Here is a 21344-nt window from a genome sequence, read left to right on the forward strand (position 1 = left end):
TCTCGAGGCAGGAGAGAAATCACACGGCGTTATGCATGGCGTCAGTCCTGAAGATTCTAATGGAAACCTTTGATGGTTTATTCAACTTCTCAACCCAAAACAGATCAATGATTAATTAAAAGATGAATCGCGACTTTAAAACCAAACACTGTTTGACTTCGATTATCTGCTGTAAATATGGCAAAAGTGGACCTGCACAACCGCTTAATGCACTTGAAACATGTTTTTCAGCTGAATTGTACAGTATGTGGTATGGGGTGGATTTTTTTTTCTTTTAAGGTATTTTCACAGCAACTTTTAAAGATATACATGTAGAAGGATTGCACAGAGATACACAATGACACCAAAACTTATGAGGTAAGAAACATGTGAAACCATTGAAAAAACAAAAATGCATGTCTGTTGCCGTACAAACACTGTTTTTGTCTTCGTTCACTCTGACAGCCAGTTTAACGTCACATTCTGTGAGAAATTTGTCTGTGACCGTAAGCTAAAGCTGATCGAGTCGTGCCACTGCTTCAGCTGTACCACAAGACAGCGAAACTAGGCATTAAACAACAGAGATTGTGATCTGGCAGTGAGCTTCCCGACAGTCGTCCAGACGCAATCTGTCCTTCATCTGTCCTCACAAACAACAAATGACACAGCAGCTACAACCAGCCCGACATGGATGAATCATGTGACGAAAGAATTGGACGAAGTTAGTCCAGTCCAGTTAAAAGAAAGTTTTTCCTTTCCACCGTCTCCTCTGCTTTCACATGTGGAATTATTGAGCTCTTCTCTGTAAAATTACCTTGAAATAACTGTGTTGTATTCGGCGGTATAGAAATAAAATTGAATTGAACATTTACTGTAAGTTTCTTTCAGGGATTGCTAATCCAGTGTCTGGTCTTGTTCATGGTTATTGTCCTGGACCATCTTTCCCCTCATCTCCTCGGGTCAGTTCCCCACCCTCTGTGCCATCATCAGTCTGGTCTGCTGTTTAATCTTATTCCTACAACGTGTCTCTTTGCATGTTCAAATGTGTGTGTTCCAGCCTTTGACAGTCCGAGTCTGACGAGTTCTTCTGTCTGACTTTAAACCTACTCATTCTATTTTTTTTTTTCAAATTTCGCTTGCCTATCTTGATTGCCACTCAGGCTGAATATTTGTGTACTGTACTCCAGCTCTATGAAAATTAACTGATTAAATAATCTGTCGAGTTGCGAGCTGGGTTCCTCTATTCGGGCCCTGACACGCACACTAACACATACGGACATAATGAGTCACTCCGTACCTGAAAAACAAATGTTGCTTCATCATGAATGAAAATAACAAAAAATAATGGATTAGATGAGATGAAATGTGATTTTATTGTTTTCTTCTGTCACCGGTGTCTGGCTCGGTTGCTGTACACAGTACAAATGTGTTAAAACGGCTGCAGTGGGAGTTTCCTCACGGAGGAACTTGCGGTGGTGATGTGGCACTGCCTGGGATTTGTTGGCTGACTGTCCGTCATAATTGCAGCAATTAGGCGAAATGATTGTGCGGAACATATGCATGCAAAGTAACCAGATGTGCTCTGAAGGAGCAGCGGGAGACTCAAAGGAAGCTTTTCTTCTTTTTTCTTATAGGTGAGCCACTGAGCGATGAAAAGCCGCGTCGCACATGGTGGCAATGGTCAATAAACAGCTACGTTTGCGCATCACGGCATGCTCCAACAGAGGTACACATCCGTCAGCAGCACGAGCTGTGGCTATTTGTGTAAAATCACATTCGAGGCTGATGGAATTTTGGGAAACAAGCAAAAAAAAAAATGTTTTACTTTTGTTTACCAAGTGAGTGGGGCAATGATGCCTGCAGCAGATTCAGCCAACGGATCTTTTGACTGTATTTTCCTGGCTTTAGCTTGTTAGCTCATACGATGCTTATGTTTGGCTCACTGGCTTTGACGCAGCATCTTTAACTCTGAGGTAACTGCACTGGTCAATTTAACAGAAACGTATTACAAAAGAGTGAAAACGTGATGCCATATTTGATTTGATCTACTTCATGCTATAATGTCAGCCAAAAGCAGTTTTTGTAATAAGTTCAGTGCTAGATATGCACCTCATATGTCTCGGAAATGATATTTAAGAGCTCATTTTGGAAAATAACAGTATATCAGTAACACTTTGGAGTGGAAGTGTCAAATATACATAATGCAGTTAAAAATAGGCTCATCAAGACTCTAAGTGCAATTTCCACGATTTCATACTGATGTAAATACCTGTTCTTCTAATTAGTCAGTTCAGAGTCACATCGTTTCAGTCTGATTTGAGCCGAACTGTTCAAGACAACATGTTGAGAGTAGAAAAATCTGATCAAGATCACAAAGTAAGACGCATGAGACTGGATTTCTGCAAAACAGTCCAGCTGTCACACCATAGCATGTACTACTTACAGCCAAAGAGCTGGACTTGCTGGATGCACAGGGAGTGTTTGAAAATAAATGTAAAATCATTTGTGTTAGACAGGAAGGGTGGTGGGAGTTAGGAAATGTGGGTAACTTGCCTGACCAAATGTTGAAAGAGTAATTTTAAGTTGTTCCTAAGACATTTTTGGACAAAAAAAGTGTTCAATACAATTTCTAGAGTGAACTCGTACATATCTGCACAAAAACAAAAGGATTAAACTGGAGTCGTTAGGGTCACGGAACACACTGACATGAAGAGGATCTTTGGTGTGTGGACCCTGGTCCTGAATGAGTTTCATACTTCACATGTGGAGGAACTGGAAGTAAATTGTAAGCTACGAACGAACAAATATGTAAGGTTTTTGTCAATCTGACACTTTCAACCTTTTCACTTTCAATGAATGACGAATAATTATATTTTTATTGGCTTTAAAATGACACAATGGAGGAAAAAATACATTTGAACATGATGAGGTTAAAATGCTTATTTTTCTTTGCAACATTTTATTTACTGTGCTCTACAAAGGGTTGTAAGGGTGGAAATATCCAGCTGTATAAATACACTGATTTTATAGGCTGATGATGAATAAATGAAGCCTGGTGTAAAACAACACTTCAACCACATAAACCAGGAAATCTAACAAGCATTACTTGGATGTGCTGAGGCGTGTTTTATTCGCTACATGGAGATCCAAAGCTGTTGCCAATATGCCATTTGAGAAGATGAATGGTGACACAGAGTGATGTCCTCCACAGTCACTGAAAGGGTTGTTTATCATTCTCTGGACATCTGACGTCTGTATGAACGACTCACTCTGCACATGGGTTAGGGTTAGAATTAATTATTAATTTACAATATATATGGCCTTTATTTAAATTATAAAACACACAATACATTGGTGTGGCTGAGTGTTTTGAGACACATTTACAGTGGTGTCAGTCATTGTGCAGCTGAAAGTACCAATATGAAATACTGCTTTAATAATGGTAAAGAGCAGAGTGTGAGAACGCGGGCTCGAGGAAGTGTGCCGCTGTCGAGCTCCAGCCGTCCACAGCGCTGCATGCTGGAGTGCATCAGGATGCAATAAAGGTTAAGACGTCGCCTCTCCCGGTCACTGTATACTGTAGAAGTTATATAGTAAATACAATATATTTCAAGACTTTAATTTCGAGGAAGACGCTCTATTTACTCGCCGCGGACGACCGTGCACAGCAAATAGTATATTTCCTACCTGCTTTCACAGACAGAAAGTAATAATAATAAAAAAAAAGGCATACAGGGAAATTAACATCAGTAAATATCAGCGGGGAAACTTTGCTTCGTACAACTACTTTAACACGCGGAATGGTGAAATCTGCAGGTCGGCGTTCGCAGCTGTTTCACAGAGTGTCGCTGTCATGGCCCTACACTGAACATGTACCCGCATGACTTTATTATCAGCTGTGTGCACGTGTGAGCTCGCTAACTGCTCCCACCTGTTCCTGTGACAGTTCATTGAGCGAATTCAGCCTTTTCCGTGAATTCAAAGTATCCCCAAGAAAACGAACCTTCCATTAACACCGTTTAGATCCGAAAGAGAGCGAGCTCGGATTATCGTTTTGGGGGCCGTAAGCATGTCATCCTCACAACCAGAGGGCCGAACTGTGAAAACTTTAGACAACTGAATGAAATATAGACACAACCATGTATCGAATGAACAGATCTTGTATTTCTCCTTGAAATAAATTCACAGGCAGTGTGTTAAAAGAAGTGTTTGGATGCTGTGCAGCTCGACCACCTGACTGTGATAGAGAAACATTTTAGCTTGACACCAGTATAGTAAAGGACACGTTATTGAACACACGAGTTCATAAAGAGTTGTGGTTAGGAAGAAATTAATGAAAATATTTACAGAAAAAGAAAAGCTGTAATACTGTGATGGATGAAGAATTGATTCAATATTCTTTAATCCCTCATAAAGCTGTTTTTTGCGCTTTGTGGAGTGTGTGTGTTGAGATGACACTGAGTTTCATGGAAGGTGGACCAGCATAAAAAAAAAAATCTAATCAGATGAATCCTATTCATTTTCTCCTTGAAAATCTACAGAAAAAATCATACTGTAGAACATAAACAAGTATTATGGGGATGAATTTAAATGATAAAATAACCTTCGGTGCAGTCCATAGGTGTAACGGCGTAACATGTGGTTGGAATTTGCACGAGTTGGGCTCATCCTCCCACGGTTTGGAAAAGCATGTACTTTCAGCGTGTACTTAGCTCCTTGCTTTCACTTCCATGAACGTGCTACTTTAACTGGCAAATGTAACATGTCTCCAAAAAAAAAAAAAAAGAAACACATTACAGAAAGCCTGTGGCACCAAATAAAATAACCTTCATTGTCACACATACGCGAGTGTTCATTACCCTTTTTTTTTTTCCACCACACACTCTTCTCTCGCTCGGTCCTTCCGCCCCTTGCTAATGAAAACAGATGAAAACGCCACAGCCCAATAACACGAGCATTAACACTAATTCACGATCGCAGAGACAAACAATCTCCGAAACGCGAGTAAATATGGCTGACTTTACGATAGCGGGGGAGGCGAGCAAAAAAAATGCACCCTCTGGGAAATTTTCTCTGATCAAGTGCAAAGAGATTAACCAGTTGGACGTGTGCTAATGAACAGGAGATCATAATGAGAAGCACTCGTAAATGTAGATGAGGCATGTGAAGGAGATCAGTGGCTCTGCCTTGTATCAGATGAAACACGAGAGTATTGTACAGGAAGCAATTATTTTACTGTTCACCAACATCCTGCAAACTTTGGCGCCGAAGGTAAAGTCGCATTGTGAGTGAGGGCGGGGGCCGGGGGTGTTGGAGGGAGGGTGCGACAGCCGTTTACCGCAGGATCGCACTTTTAATTTTCATGTTGCCACACTCTACTTTCTCAGCTGGATCCCAATTTCAGGCCATTGTGTACGTTTCCAAGACAGCCACAGCTACTGTACAGTGAATCACACACACAGGAGCACAGCAGATACCACCACAGACACGGTCTACAGACGATGTGACTTACTGATCACATAGTCTCCAAACGGATCCTCATCCTCCTCATCATCTAGGTAAGCTGGAGGTGAAGAAATGGAGGAAAGAAAGAAAAAGCATGAGGAAACGAACGGACAAAAAAAAAAAAAGAAAGAAAAGGTATGAGTTGGAGAATTGAACAAAACTGACGATGCACAATAATAATAACAATAATAAAAAAACACAGAATGGGGTGAATAAAATAAATAAATAAAATTCATACTAAGTGAAAACAAGATAAAGAAAACAAAATGACAGCAGCTTTCTCCCCTCCCACCCTCTACCTTACCACCCCCCATCCCATTCTTGCCCTCCGTCTGATACCTCCAGCATTCATTAGGACGGCAAAACGCTGACCATTAAACTACAAAAGTAGTTTCAGCACCATGCAGAGGAAAATATGATCACTTATAATTGACTGGAGAATTCTCAATTTGCTCTCAGAGCTCTTTCTCCCTCTCAGTGTCTCCCCCACCTCCCTCCCTCTCTTTCTCTGGCACGTCTGAGGATGGCATGAGAGGCCATTACTGCTCACTAAATTCCCTATTAGGGTGGCAGGCGTAGTCGTCAGCAAGTTACAAGTCCATCCTCAGTGATATTTCAGCAGGCCACGTGACTCCGCTTTACCCTGATACACAAGGTGTGGGGTGAACCCCCGAGTGCACACTGTAACAAACATATGAATGTCTTTGTCCCCGTGAAAATCCCGCCCTCATTTTTTCTGCTTCCTGTTATCTATCTTTTCGATTTTGCTCTTCTTCTTCTTCTCCTCCTCCCTCCATCATTGCAGGCCTCCTTGCATTAATGTGAGTTAGCATCCATCTACCGTGATCAATATCCCCAGGCTTTTATTAAACACTGCTCTTATGCATCTGTGTGCAAGTGTGTGTGAGCACCAGCCTGCCAGTGTGTGAGTGAGTGTGTGTGTGTGTATGTGTGTGTTTGAGTGTGTGTGTACATTATCAGCCTTCACTTTAATATCAGTGCTGGTCCAACAATGTTTTTTATTGAGTCAGAGATGCTCAAGGAAGGCGGTGGAAATTTTTTATTCATCACTTTGTTTGTGAGAGTGTGTGTGTGTGTGTGAGAGAGAGAGAGAGCATGTATGAAGAGCTGTGTTCAGTATGTTGAACAGACCAATCATTATCGATCCTGACTGCAGGGCATTTCTCAAACCCTAGGCTTAACCCAAAGATATGCACGCATGTGTGCATGTGAGTGTGTGTGTGTGTGTGTGTGTGTGTGTGTGTGTATGCCAATCACTACTTTTCTCATTCCACCATGCGAAGCCTTCAGTGCATGGACAAAAAGTCCTTGAACCAGTGGGTGAAGCATAGAGGTGTACAGACACACACACACACACACACACACACACACACACACACAGACACACACACACACACACACACACACACACACACACACACACACTCACAGTGGTGTGTATTTGTGAAAGCGAGCTGTCAGTGCTGCTCTCACACACCATTCATCACAAGCTACTAATTCTGTTAGACCATTGTCGAGCCTTTCGCACCCCACGTTGCTCTCTGAAAACTCAATCAGAGGCTAATGCCCCCAACCTTTCTAACACACACACGTCTGCACACACCGACACACCCACACACACAAGCTCTCACTCTCAGTTTCTTACTCTCACACTCACACTCACACACACACTGGCGTGAGGACCCTGAGGGGACAGCCGTGCTCTTGGGGGGACCCCACCAGCCCAACTCTATAAGTGTAGGTTGAATTTGACGGACAGGAGCTGCATGAAGGGAGTTGCTGGTGTTTGAAAGTGGCTGCGGTGGAAATCTAACCTGCATGATAAAAAAAAAAACAAACAAAAAAAACATGTGTGTAACAGTCATTGTGCTGCATGTGGCGTAATTACAATCTGTGTTCCACAGTATAGAGCACTTTTTATTCAAAAACAAAATGATCATAATTAAACATTATCTTAATCTCCTTGATTACACGACAATGCTTTCAGTGCTTCGCTTTTCTAAGGTAGAAAAAAATAAATAAAAAAAACAACAGCTAATTTAAATGCAGTTTGATTTATAGAGAGATTTGTGTGGTAGAGTAAGAAAGAAGAAGGAGGACAACGCTAGTGCAGGCACTCTGCCACCTGTGCTAGTAGATTTGATTAGTTAATCAGAGGAATCACTTTGCCCAACTCGGCTTTTATACAGCATAATTATAGCTCCAGCTAGTCCAAAATAACAAACACAAAACTAGACAAAGAAAAAAACAACAAAGAACTTGTGATTGCAGATGTTTTAAGAGGCAACGAAAAGTTTTTTTTTTTTTTTTTTTTGTTTGTATTGTCACATAAAAATAACATTACGCTTCACACCATAGACATATCACAGACAAGCTCTCAGATTAAAAAAAAAATGGCATCATGGAAACCAGGCAAGTGCCCACGGGGGGGAGGGGGGGGTTATCCAGAAAGGGCAGACTAAATTTAGCACCACCTTTTCAATCTCTAATTATGAGATTAATACATCCTGTCACATATGTCACAATACTACCTTGTGATTTATTATCCAGTCAACCAGATGGAGAGATTGAGCCAAAGCAACACAAAAAAAGAGGAGGGGGGGGGGATGGGGGGACGGGGGTGGATTGTCTGAGAGCAGCTAATCAGCATGCATGTGTGATTGGGCCGGGCCTCGGCGGCCAGTCTGTGTCTGTGTATATAAGGACGGCTGTATGAGTTCAGCCAAGATTTATTGTATATTAAAACAATGTTGAAGTTGAATTAGATGCTGTCTGTTTCCTTAACGGGCTGCCATTTAATGAGAGGAAAACTCAGAGGCATATGGACACCCACACACACCAGCATATGTGGAGCGCCGCGCCGGACTATGGACAGCGGCCATAAAGTCTGCCCTGGGCCTCGAGGTTTAAATCAATCTCCAAGCCTGATCTTATTTCATCTAATGCATGTTTTAATCATTCTTCCTCCTGATCAATGCGGTTCGGATGTGGCCATCAGGCACTGCTGTGGGAATTTACAAGCGTTCCTGTTCTCCCGCCTGTGTTTCCAGACGGACGTTTTACGAGGCGGCGCACAGTGCGACAGTAAATCTCTTCCTCCACTTTGCCAATATGAAACATCCCAACGCTTCTCCTCGTGCCCATATTTGTTTGTCTAACTGAGCTTGAGAAAAAGGAACTTGCCTTGGCTCTGCCAAGTCAACGTTCTAGTCTTTTTATTTTAATAGTGTCTGGAAGGGGCAATAAAGGAGAAGTGTCTTTATTCAGTACTCTGCAATAAACCTGGATGTAGGGAAAGTTTGAAATCCCTGAGTTGCATTTACTAAACTCATTTAACAGGCCCTTCATACGTCTCTGTAATTGGAATTAAGCAGTAAATAAAAAAAACCCCAAAACAAATAAAAAAAATCAGTTTCGCTTCAGACGCTAATTTAACAGGTGCTTGATTTGAAAATGAAACCGCTGCATGGGTAAATCCTAATTTTAAGCGAGAGGTTTGCACACAGGCAGGTGTTTGTTGACACAAATCTGTCATTCTGACACGGAGATGTAAATGTCGATGTGTGTGTGAGAGAAAAAGTTAACTTGATGTTGTTGGGGAAGTTTTATTGTATTTGATTGCTCGCCTGTATGCATTTATGCATGTTTATGTAAATACTGGTGGTACACGAAAATTCAAGAAGTAGATATTAGCTTGCTCGTCCAGTCACCTATAAACCCTGACTAAATTTCCATATTTGTCCAATACTCTATAAAACACTGTTTCATTTCAGTTTAGGGGCCAAAAAAAAAAAAAAAAAAAAAGCGACATTGAGTCTTTGGTGGGCGAGACCAGAAAAATGAGAACAAACTCTAAATATGCAGAACTTCAAATGCTGACCTTTGTTTCAGTGAAAAGAGGTGCATTATGAAAACTCTAGACTTTTTATCTTACAAAACCTGAATAAATTTTGAAAGAAAACTGAGTATAATGTCAACAATGTGTCTTCTTTAACATTTCCGTCTGGTTTTAAAAACACAACGAAATATCAAATAACCTCTATTCTCAGTTTGTCTTTCCAATTCATGCCTGCCTCGGTGTTTCCTTCAGGGTAACACTGGCAACTGTCAGAATTTTTTGAAGAGGGGATGATTTCTGCAGCACTGTTTGCATGTTTTCACAAATGCACCCTTACAGGGAAAGGATTTAATAGAAATGTGACTTTGCTGGCGAATAGGGTGGCTACCTTCCACTACTGCATCACTGATCTCTTTTATGTGTTCTATTTAAAACAATGCAATACCCAGTGAATAAATTTTGGATTGCTTCAGTTACCTTTGCTTAATAATGGAAGGCAATGGTTCTTTTTATTTGATATAGCTAAGTATTGCGAAGAAAAAAATTAAAGATTTGGGAATTGTTGCTCTTTGCAATGCTTTCGAGAAAATCCAAAGTCATAAAACTCAGGAAATCAAAAAGAGAAGCCTGTAAAAAAACTGAATTTCTATGGAGCTTCTAGTGAACCTGGGTAAGTCTGGAGTGGCGCTTCTTGTCTGCATTGTACAGTGCACAAACAGCTAAGGATCCATAGCAACGACAGGCACAAAAAAGGTGAAAGGTGCTTGCAAAAACTGGAATGCTACCAGTCTTCATGGGGAAAAAAAAAAAAAAAAGGTTGTATGATGGGACCAAAGCAGAGCTCTTTGGGAATGCAGTGCAGCAGTTTCTTTATGGGTGATAAAATGATGCCCATAAAGAAAGGTCCAGCCTGCTTACTGTAAAACATAGTAGAGCTTCTATAATGCTGTGAGGGCTGCTTTGCTACCTCTGGTACTGGAGGCAATAAACGTATCAAAGGAATGATAAAATCTGATGATTACCAAGGTGTTCCAGAGGTAAATGTGAGAGCCAGTGTCAGAAAACTAGGCTTAAGGTGAAAAAGTTGGGTCTTTCAGCAGGACACCACAAAGCACACATTCAGCAGCACAAAAGCACGGCTGAAAGGGAAAAGATGGATGAAGCCGTGATATCAATTCGAATGAGATGCTTCGGAGTGAGCTGAAATCTGTTGCTGCAGAGAGAAGTCCTAGAAACTCAAAAAAAAAAAAAAAAAAAAAAAAAAGAAGAAGAAGAAGCTTGGATGCAGCGCAATGGAGAAGTGTCAGAAAGTGCCTGCAGACAGGTGCAGGAGGCTTGTGGATGGATAAAAAACATTTAGACGCTGTCATTGCTGCAAAAGCTTCTGCAATAAAATATCAGTGGCTGGTGCCAGTAGGAGTGTCTGGGATATATTTTTGCGCTATTTTATCACTGAACCCTTTTTTTTTTCTCTCCATAGCCACGAGCATTTTACTTCAAACATTATGGTTATGCAAAAAAAAAAAAAAAAAAGGTTAATATTCACCCCTCCCTGAAGATACGCTGACTTGAAAATAGTGGAAGTTAATTCTCGAATCCTACAAATGGAATATTGAGAAGAATTTCAAAAGCATCATTGGCTGCACTGAATGTCAGTCTGGATTCCTGCTAGCGTATGTTTTTATCTTCTCCTCTGCCTGCGTAATTCAAACACTCGCCTATAGATTCAGGATTTCGCTCACACGACCCTGCGTCTACTGAACGAGTGCGCTTGCTCTCACGGAGGCGCCCTCTTCCAGTAAGATTAGCTGAACGTATAAGTGGTGTTAATTGTGTTGAGACTAGCACAGGCAGCAGGCACTGTGACTACTATCTATCAAAAGGATCACACTTTTTAATTTGTTATTGACTCAGATTCTGTTTTGTTTGTTTTCCAGCCTTTTCAACTCTTCCAGAATCAAAGATGTAAAAATAGCTCTCTCTCACACACACAGAAACACGAGGGGAAAGTGTTTAGGCTTGACTTTGAGGTCCACATGTCACTACAAATGAAAAATGAAAGATGGAAGATCACAGGCAGATGTGAAAGGGAATCTGTAAATATATACATCAGCTTCCACTGACACAAAAAAAAAAAAACTCAGAACACGAGCCTGTTTTTCAGACAAAGCGCAAATACGGATGCTATTCTCACCCGTCATCATTTCTACTTCTGTTTTGGCTGCGTAAACCTGTGAGAGGGCACACATGCACACTCATCCACATGCGCACTCATGCCCTAAAGGGGGAACCTTCGCCCCTCCGACTGACACCTGTCAGTCACGCCGCACAGCCGAACTGACAGGAGCGTAGCAAGAGCTGGAGAGAGCCGCCGTGCCAGCGCAGAGGAGACAGAGGGAGAGGCTCGGAAGATGAAGGAGAGCGGTGGGAGAGGAGGGGAGATGAAGAGGAGGAGGAGGAGGAGAAGCAAGCAGAGGTGAGACTTCAGAAGATCGTTAGAGACTCGGCGAGATGTGAGCCATGCCGCTCGCTGTTTGGTGTTTTAGCACGTCACTGTCTTTTTGATTTGTTAGCATGTGTTTATGATGTTGTTTCTCTGTCTGCCTCTATCAATCTCTATTATTAGACCCTCAGATCCTCCTCCCGCTGTTTTGACACTCCCGATGCTCCTGTTTCACACACTTCCACTCACATGTGCAGGATTTGGGCGCAGACGCTCACACACCCATCGACAGGCAAAATGACACATGGTAAGACAGCGACAGAAACGGCGACATGCCGATTCAGTTGGAGACTCTGCTTGGGGGACTCGCTCAGGTTAGCGTCAGCGTGAGCGCTTCCTCTGACTGCCGGGGGATGTAATGTGCCTTCAATATCAGATGTTTAATTTGGAGGAGGATGCAGGAGTGAAGGGTGAGATTTTCTCATTCAGAGCGATTGAGTAACTAATGAATTGACTTGATCAGACACATGCACGCACCTGGTCTTTTTATCACGCTGCCGCGCTGCCTCTGATCTCTCCGCGCTGGCACAGACACCAGCGCAGCAGCCAGATCCAAATCTTTAGTCTCTGAAACCCTGAGACGAGCCTAAAGGTGCGACTCGATGGCTTCCCTGCACACTTCTATAGAAAGAAAACTTCTGAAGTCTCGAATTATATTTAATTAACTTTGATTTGACACAGGTTTTGCATAATCATCCGTATGAGTTTCCTTCAATGGAGGAGAGAAATTTTGGCTCCTGAAGAGGCACCAAAACATCCACGAATACGGCTTTTTCACAAAGTTGTTTTTTTGGGGGGAGAATTAAAAAAAAAAAAAAAAATCAGCTTTTGATCTTCTCAACAATCAACACTCAGTGACATCATACTGCAGGCAAACGATTATCACAATACTGAGTTGGATTAAGAAGCTAATTTTACAAGGTCTGGAAATGCCGGTGACAGAGCACTCAGTGGCGTTCTGGCCCTGAGACAGAGAGAGCGAGAGCGGCGTCTGCAGCTGATATCTGTGGCTGCGAGATTAGCTTGGTAATTAACCACAAAGCAATTATCGGGTGGTTGGATGAGAGGCACGTCTAAGGGAAGGTGTTTCTTGACGTGTTTAATAGGTGTTGAGTAGTTTGATCAGTCGGCAGAAGTTGCTTCAGATGCGGAGGCCCACAGTCCAACAGAGGTTGATCCACAGCTGATATGTGCGGCTGTCGCAAATTCAATTAATTAGACTGTTGCTCTTCCTTCCATCTACTTTTCATTAACCCCGATTGACACCCCGGCGCAGCTCGCGCACAGGTTTATGACGGCGTCAGGATTAACAAGGAAATGGGAAGTTTGCAATAAACAAACTTGCCAGAGGAGGGAAGCTCCCCCCTGGGAAACGCAGACTCGTGCACTGGCGTGGCAATCCAAACAGGAGAAAGTGCCTGGAAAGCAAAGATTAGCTCCTCTCTTACTGCATCTCGATGTTGGATCATAAATGGTAAAATGCTCCAGTGTTCCAAAATGCTCAGAAATAAGACCAACTTTTCTGATTTTTTTTTTTTTAAGACAGGCAAACCAGTGGTGAGATCTCAGCAGATAAGTGGTTTAAAAGGATTGGAGTTAGAGGGCTGCGACTAAGTGCTATTGATGAAAATAAGGATGGCTCTCAGGAGGGAGCCCAACCACTGTTCTTCAGATCACAAACAGACTCAATAAATGAATCCAGCTGTCTCACATTTTGGAGGGTGAAAGATTTCACCAAGATTGGCAATGTCATGCACGATTCGTCCATACAGTTTCAGCCTCAATGCCCTCAAACACCAAATATGAAACCATATCGATCTAACGCATGTGTCAGAGTTTGAGATTTTACAACTAGTAGATCTGAATGTGTCTGAACGTGTGCAAAAATGATTTCTTAACAGGGAAAACTGAGGTTTTTTTGAAAATCTATTAAAGCGCGTGTGCACTATGATCGTAGTGAGTAGTTCTGCACTAAAACAAAGTAATCCAGGTGCTGTTTCTGTTATTCACGCTTTTGGATTTAACCGTGCTTCTCCAAAAAAAACAGAATATTTACTACACCTTCCGTGTGTGTGTGTGTGTGTGTAGTGATCTTCAGTGATTTTCAAACATTGCTGGAAAGCACACAAGTCTCCTGAAACAAAAACCATGTATTCTGAGTCAGTTGCTGATGTGTAAAAGGGGCCTTCCTTGAGGTAAGTAAACACCGCTGTGGGTTATGGAGGAAGGTCCCCAACGGATTCACCAGCATTGGTTTGTATGGTTAGTGCAGGACGGGGTCAAGTGCAGAGGAACAATCAATCAAGTAACTTAATTCCTTCAGTTTTACTCGAAACGGAGGGTTTTGATACTCTGAAGCTACTCCTACCTGACTCGTCGTCCGACTTGTTGTCGTTGTCAGAGTCGGTCAGGGTGAGGGCTGAATTCTCACGACTGGACACTCCGGAACTGCGGCGGGACTTCACCCCTCCTCTTCCGGCCCAAAGCTGGATGGCTCGCTCTGGAGACAGCGGCCCTTCGGGGTCCGAGTCGGCATCGGAGCCAGCGCTCAGGGAGTACCCTCTCTGGAGGAGACCTAGGTCAGGACAATAGGGAACGGCGGCGGGGTGTGGTGGGGGAGTTGGCTCACACACTCCCAGCTCAGCCAGGGTGAAGTTTCCCCCTGTGACAGAGGAGGAAATGTTGAAACAGACGCATTATAGAGAGAACGATAACACGAATGTGTTAAAAAAAAAAACAAGACACTAGCCCTTAAAGGCTTGCACAAGCTAATGCGTACGCACATATCTAGAAAACAAACCCACAATCACACGCAGAGAAGCACGCTAATTATGAAACTATGGAGGCGGAGGATGAAAATTGGGCTTTGTTGTGGCAGCCAGGAGGGAGAGATGACGCGGCATGAATCAGGGACAAAATACAAACTAGCTGCTGGAAGGAAAATGTACTGGCCTGCAGGCCTGTTAAGACTGGCTTAGAAGGCCTGCCTCCCTCGCTTTACAGATCCACATTGGCATTCATGAGGTGCTGATGTGAGATCAAAGAGCTGTTCACTTGAGGCCTCTCAGACTGTAGTGGAGCTGCTTTGCTGCCTTCTGGGTTTGATCATCTCCCCACCTAGTTGCCATCACACGCTGGACCCCGGGCTCGCTGAGCGTACCGCAGTCTGCTGCAGTACCGGCCCCGCCGCCTAACGCTCTCCCCCTCAAGACAAACCGACTCGTCACGTCTAAAATAAATATATAAAATTATCCAAATTAAAGCACATCAAAGGAGATCAATAAACAGTGCTGCAGCCCAATTAAATCCAAGCTGAGGAAAAAGCAATTAAGGAAAAAGGCATGCTCAACCAATTTATTCTCTATACTAATTAAAAGAGTATTGTGGATGCAATCGCTCACCATCAGCTGTTGGGGTAAAGGGATCGGGGGAAAAACAGTTGTGATTCACTTCATTAGCAGTTTGTGAGGGAGGGTAAAGGAAGAGGCGAGCGAGAGGTTGGCATTGTGGCGGCACGCTGCATGAATCAGTGCGCCGGGAATCGCGCAGCTGTGTGCCTGGGTTAACTGTGACTCATCAGGCGTACGGACGCAATCAGAGAAAGAGGAATTAAACAGATGAAAATCGTCTGCTGGATCTTCACGGCTCCTCCTCGCGGCCTCGCCCGAAACTGGAGAGTTGTGCTGGAAGTAATGGCGGAGGAGGAGGAGGAGGAGGAGGAGGAGGAGGAGGGTGTGAGGGAGCGGGGTGGGAGCTCTACACTTCTACTCAAACAAACAGATGGACTTGACTGAAGAGCACGAGCTAGTGAAGAACTCCACAGGTCGAATCAGCTAATGTGCTACAGCTTGCCAAGCTTCCAAACAAGCTACTTCCAAGAAGTACGAGACATCAGGGAGCGTTACCGTTCTTCGACTTCCTTGCTTCATTGTCTTTTCCTCCCACTGATCATGAGATGACAAAAGGAACTTTCTTTACTGTATGACACACTGGGGACGTTGGCACTTTGCCGATCGTTTACACTACGGCACAGCTGCACTGCACAGGATCTAACTACAGTCACTTAGTTCATACCTGAAATGAAGTATCGTAGGAGGACGGGAGAGAACTCCAGGAGGCCTGAGAGAGCAGAGCAAACAGGTTCTTTAACTTCAGCAAATGATGCCGAACTGAACAGCTCGCTAGTGTCTACGCATCTACTGCACAGTCACAGTCACGCTCGGTCTTTACGCAGATCTCATCAGGAAGGACAATGAAAGCAATTGAACTACAAACACAGCTAGTCTAAACAAACATTACACGAGCACAGTAACACAACATAAAAATGTGTGTGCATGAGAGCGTCTGTCTGCGCGCGCGTGCGTGTGTGTGTGTGTGCGTTTGCCACAACTCTCTAATGTTACATCCCACAGGACACAGCACTGTACAATTAACATCCCATAACCAGTGATTACACATGTAAAATCCAATCTCTTCTGATCGCCATCAGCTGTAGACACAGCCCGATGCACCGTATATTCAAAGAAAGATGGATTGGTGCGGGAGCTTGAAGCAGACACAAAAATCTATCTCAGTTATTCCACAAATAGAAAACCAATTGCATGTTTGTTACATGATATTATGACAGATGTGGGGGCGAAATGAGCCGCCGCATTCTAATAAAATCAATGTCTGTCTGTCTATATGACACTGCCACTGTCACACTTGCTCTTATAATGCACATTAATGCATGCTTTAAGCTCGGCGCAGCGCCGGCAGCTGCCTTCGGCGGTTCATATTCATGTCTGTTCATTGTGGAAGTGCAGGCATGCACAGCAGGGTCTTGATAATCCATGTCGTCCCAGCATGATTTAACCATGTTTCAAAGAGCTTCTTGTGAAGTCTTCAAGTACTTCTTTCAAAGCTTTGAGGTGTGTTTGTGCTCATTATCCTGCAGCAGTATGAGTCCTTCTCTGGAAAGTTAAAAAAAAAAGCAGGGGTGCCGCATCTCTCTGAAGATGTAGTGATACTTGTTCTTGGTCAGGGTGAAGTTGAGCTGCCGCGGATGCTCAGGTGAACATCTCAAGCATTAAAGCCTTCCTTCACTTCTTGCTTTTGTCCAGTCGCAGTATTGTTCTTTCTAACGTTTGCCTCCCACATAAAACCTCCAGTTGCTTTCATGAATATTAAGCAGTACATTTGTTCAGTCATTCTTTGTGCTAATACGCCTTCAAAGACTTCTCCTGGACCGTGGTCCGAAACAACAGCGGTCTTTAACAGTATTTTTTTCTGATTAGCAAACAGTCTTTAGTTCACAACAGAAGATAAGAGGAATTTTCTTGTCTATCTCTCAATGATCATATATCGATGGACTGATTTTCTCTCTTGGATGTTTTCTTCCATCTTGTGTGGTGAACTGGACCTTGTGAAATGTCTAGCCATCTATAAACAATGGGAGACCCTGGGCAAAAGATCGCATTCTGACCTCCGTTTCAGGGCCACTTAGTAATCGATGATATGCTGGAAAATTGAGGCAGGGATGTATTACAACTCTACAAAAGTTTTCTTACTGGAACAAGCTTGAAAACCACCTGACTACCATCTGAACGCGCGCTGCAGTACAATGAATGAAGCTCAAAGTAGCCTGACCTTTTTGTACAGACGATTCAACACAGTCAATGCCACGCATTTACTCAAAAATTGATTGGTGAATAAAAAAAGAAAAAAAAAGCACTTTTGAAAATCATTAAAAACTTAAACCTTGTGTTTTCTAAAGCCATGAAACTCAACTTCGTTTTTTTTTTTTTTAAAATCAAACATTAAAATTTGACACGGTCTCTGACTTGTGGACTTCACTGTTTACAACTGTCTATTTTTGATCTGTGTTTTCAGGAGAAATGTGCTACATTTATAAAATAGACTTGAGGGAGAAATTATTATGGTGAAGTAGGTTTTTGATGAATATTTTTTTTTCACTTGTGAAAGAAAAAGGAGAGGAGGGAGGTAAAGACAGAGAATGAAACAGATTTAGGAATAAATACGGTGGGGAAACAAATAAATAGGCAAGGCAATGTGGTGTGTGCATGGATGTGTATTTATTCTTGTTGCGTTTGTCTAAATCTATTCATATCAGAGAGGCTGCTTTTCACTGTAATGTGAAGAAATAGTGGTCCTGATGAGAGAAATTCTGAAATGCAATGGTCAAACCATTATTTTTTTCAACTCAGGTTAAGATAAAGTGAAATTAAAAAGTGTACTCGCTGCAGTGAATTTCAAAGTAAGTGAAACAAGTTTGGGTTTTAAGGTAAGGGTTTTGATACATGTTTTTTTCTGAAAATGGGGTCAATCAAATGAGACAAAGATTTAATTTTAAAGGCCCAAAAAACACATGTCCACATAATGAGAAAAGACAAAGGTAGAAAGTTGATGTGGGTTTGGAATAAACTGTGCAATAGTGCAAAAACAGGATGAGTGAGAATATTTCCCTGAGTACTTCCCACTGAAGCTAAATGGAAAGAGCCTTGGTCATGTTGTGGTGAGGGAGAGATCAACGTCTGGGTCAAAATACATACTCAGTTAAGCGTGGAGAAGCAAAAGTGAGGACAGTGTTCTACTATAGATTGTGGAACTTCACATCCGTGGCCACGAAAATAAATAGAAGTTGAGAAAATAGACGAGATGAGTGTTAAGAGTGGACCACTCTGACTGACGGCTTGAAGCTCTGCAGTGTTAAAGCTTTCTTTACACCTCCGACCTCGTACCAACTGTGCAACGTGGCCATGGAAATGTTCTGGTTTGGGGAGGATTCACTGCTTTAACCCTGTAAAACCAATGTGGACTTTGTTATTTGTTCATTCATTTGGTTTATATTACAGTTTTTTTTTTTTTTTTTTTATAAAAACGCTGATATTTTCAAGTGGTCAAGGTTCCTCTTCCTAAGAGAATCATAAGAGCAGTATTTTTGTACATGGTCAGTAGGCTGTTTATTGTCAGTATTGGCAAAAGCCCCCCGGTTGGTCGCCCCTTCGTTTTGAAAGAAAAGACACTGATTTTATTAACTCTCCCGTTTACATGATAAAGTTCTCAAAATTTCTTGCAAAACTTTCATCGCATTTCGGGTGTCTGTCGATACGACAATGGTGCTCAGAGCCACTGAAAACACAACTTTTTGAAAACGGTTCTCACTGTGGAACTTTTTGAAAGTGCTCCAGTTCTGACTCTGTGTAGATGTAGGATAACAGCATTTCTTGAAAATGCTGCTACTGTGCATGTTCACCAAGGACAAAAGGTTAAAAGGACTTCTGCACATGTGAGTAGATGGACAACAACAACAATGGCGACTCCAGAGCATCGTAACTCCCAGTTAATGTTCTCCATATAGTTTTATAGCTGAGGGTCACTTGTAATGGCAAATTCAACCTGGTCATCCGCCCATACAAAGACTATTTTCAGCATATTGTTCTCTGAATGCGTGTGTGTGTGTGTGTGTGTGTGTGTGTGTGTGTGTGTGTGGTTTCATTACATAAACAAACAGCATCGACCAGTTGCCGTACATGAAAACGACATTGTTTGTTGCATTTGTGCTGTTTCTGTGTAACCTTGTGTAACTCTTTTCACTTTAAGGACAGCTATAGAAATATTACCTGAGTTAGCAATGAAATCAGCTATCAGTTGTTGAACAAACTTCCAAAATACAGCACAGTATCTACATTTAAGTCTTAAACGCTTTCCACCCTAACTGTAATTCTGAAACATTTTCTAGTAAAGCTACTGTAAAGCTGCATAGACTGCTGGGAGACATTTATCAACCTTTATGCATTCATATGTATCTATCTCTATTTCATGTGCCATCCCTGCAGTCTGGGCAGTCTCCTCTTTGTCCTCTCTCTACCTTCATATAGGATTTCAACTTTGCGACGTGTGCCTTTTGAATAATTAGCTTGTTGTCTAATAACTTGTTAATCTTGATGCATTGTGCCCTGCTCGGTCCTTTTCTGTCTTGCTCACTCTAATTGCTTCTGTTTCTGGTAAAGAGTTTTTCCTCTCCCTGTCCCCTGCTCTCTCTCTTGGGGATTGCTGGATTTTTCTCTGTAAAAGTGCCATAAAATGGCAACATTGAAAATTGGAGCCACACAAATAAAAATGAATGAATGAATTGAATTGCATTTGAGAAAGCTTGAATGTGATGTTAAGATATCTGTCTAGACACTTTAAACAAAATGTGGACCTTTCAACAAAATACCAACTCAAAGCAGAGCAACAGATATGCCAAGTAATGGCTCAAAGGACGATAATGTAATCATTCAGTCAATACAAATAGGCTGAATCTGCAGCACAGTGAAGTATTGTGAGAGATTTAAAACATGCACTACCAACAAAAAAGACCTCAAAAAATCTTCAACTGAGCAACTTAAAACAGTGGTCAAAAGGTCCAGCGAGCTAATGTCTGGCACATAATATCCAATGAAAAACAACTACAAGAAGTTATTTCTGTCTGATTCAGTAGTTTTTCAGGCCGTGGATGTATTTGTTCCACTCACAAATAACAGCTATTTGAATACGTTGATTAAAAAACTTGTTTTGTGGGGTTTTCAGCATCATTTTACCACTTTAAATAAAGGATTAATGTTTGCTTTTCCAAATGTATTACAAAGTCAAACAATGTTCACCAATGGACACAGGTTTTTACACAGGCTTGTTTGTTGCAGCTTCCTCTAATCAAATGCATGCACAGGTGCACTTCCCTTGCAGATTGCTTTCCACTGTTCTTAATCATCATCATGAGGAAAGACAGAGTGATTGTCACCATGGTACTTCTCCAAAGCTGCAAAATCCTTTCTCATTACGTTATAAACCTCTGTGCAGCGTTTTACCATCTGATGAACCTTCAGCCAAGCGGATCTAATTCTCCTATCGGATTTCTCCAATGTTATATTGTTGTCCCATCTTAGCGAAAGCACACAGAGGTTTCAAATGTAACAAACTACATTTGAAGCCCATTGTTTGGCTGAAGTACTGCACGAGTGAAGCTGCTTGTTTCGTCTCGGTGGTAACTTTAGTTTCCTGCACCTGAGATAGATCATTATTTGGAGTATTTGTGCAGCTCACAGAAAAAGGAAAAAAAAAAAAAAAAAATACAAAATGAGAAACGTGACAGGGAGGGAATAGAGGCATCTTGCTGGAACTTACAGCTTTACAATAGTGCGAGTGGGTATAGCATTGGCAGTGATCCATTAAACCAAATGTACTTCCCTTGATAAAACTGATTATGTATGTGTGTGGGAGCGAATGTGTGCGCCGTGCAGCGTATGTGTGAGCGTGGCTGTTTGTGAGTAGACAGCTTTGTGGGGTAGAGGGGCCTATCATTAAAAAATCATTTGTGCTTGTTAGCAGTTTGACAGGCAAAGTATAGGCAGCAGGACTCTGCATTATGCTGGTTGACTTTCCCTCACCCCACCGTGCAATTCTGCGAAGGATGTACAGCCGACAGGACTTGCGGGTTTCGTTGCCTTGCAATTA

General features: G+C 42.2%; 1 protein-coding gene across 5 annotated transcripts in view; it reads right to left on the minus strand.

Moving 5' to 3' along the window:
- Positions 1-21344, minus strand: part of tenm2a (teneurin transmembrane protein 2a) — a 232366-nt gene that overhangs the window by 136928 nt on the left and 74094 nt on the right. For 4 of the 5 annotated variants that reach the window (XM_030101622.1, XM_030101630.1, XM_030101613.1 and 1 more), the window contains exons 3-4: positions 15921-15965; positions 14215-14508 (exon numbers count right to left, since the gene is read on the minus strand). In XM_030101622.1, coding sequence (XP_029957482.1) covers positions 14215-14508; positions 15921-15965 — 339 coding nt within the window. The remainder of the gene's footprint in view (positions 1-14214; positions 14509-15920; positions 15966-21344) is intronic. The other variant, XM_030101639.1, reaches the window with a different exon arrangement.

Source organism: Salarias fasciatus, chromosome 2 (genome assembly GCF_902148845.1).
Source record: "Salarias fasciatus chromosome 2, fSalaFa1.1, whole genome shotgun sequence".
In the NCBI taxonomy this organism is placed as follows: Eukaryota; Metazoa; Chordata; class Actinopteri; order Blenniiformes; family Blenniidae; genus Salarias; species Salarias fasciatus.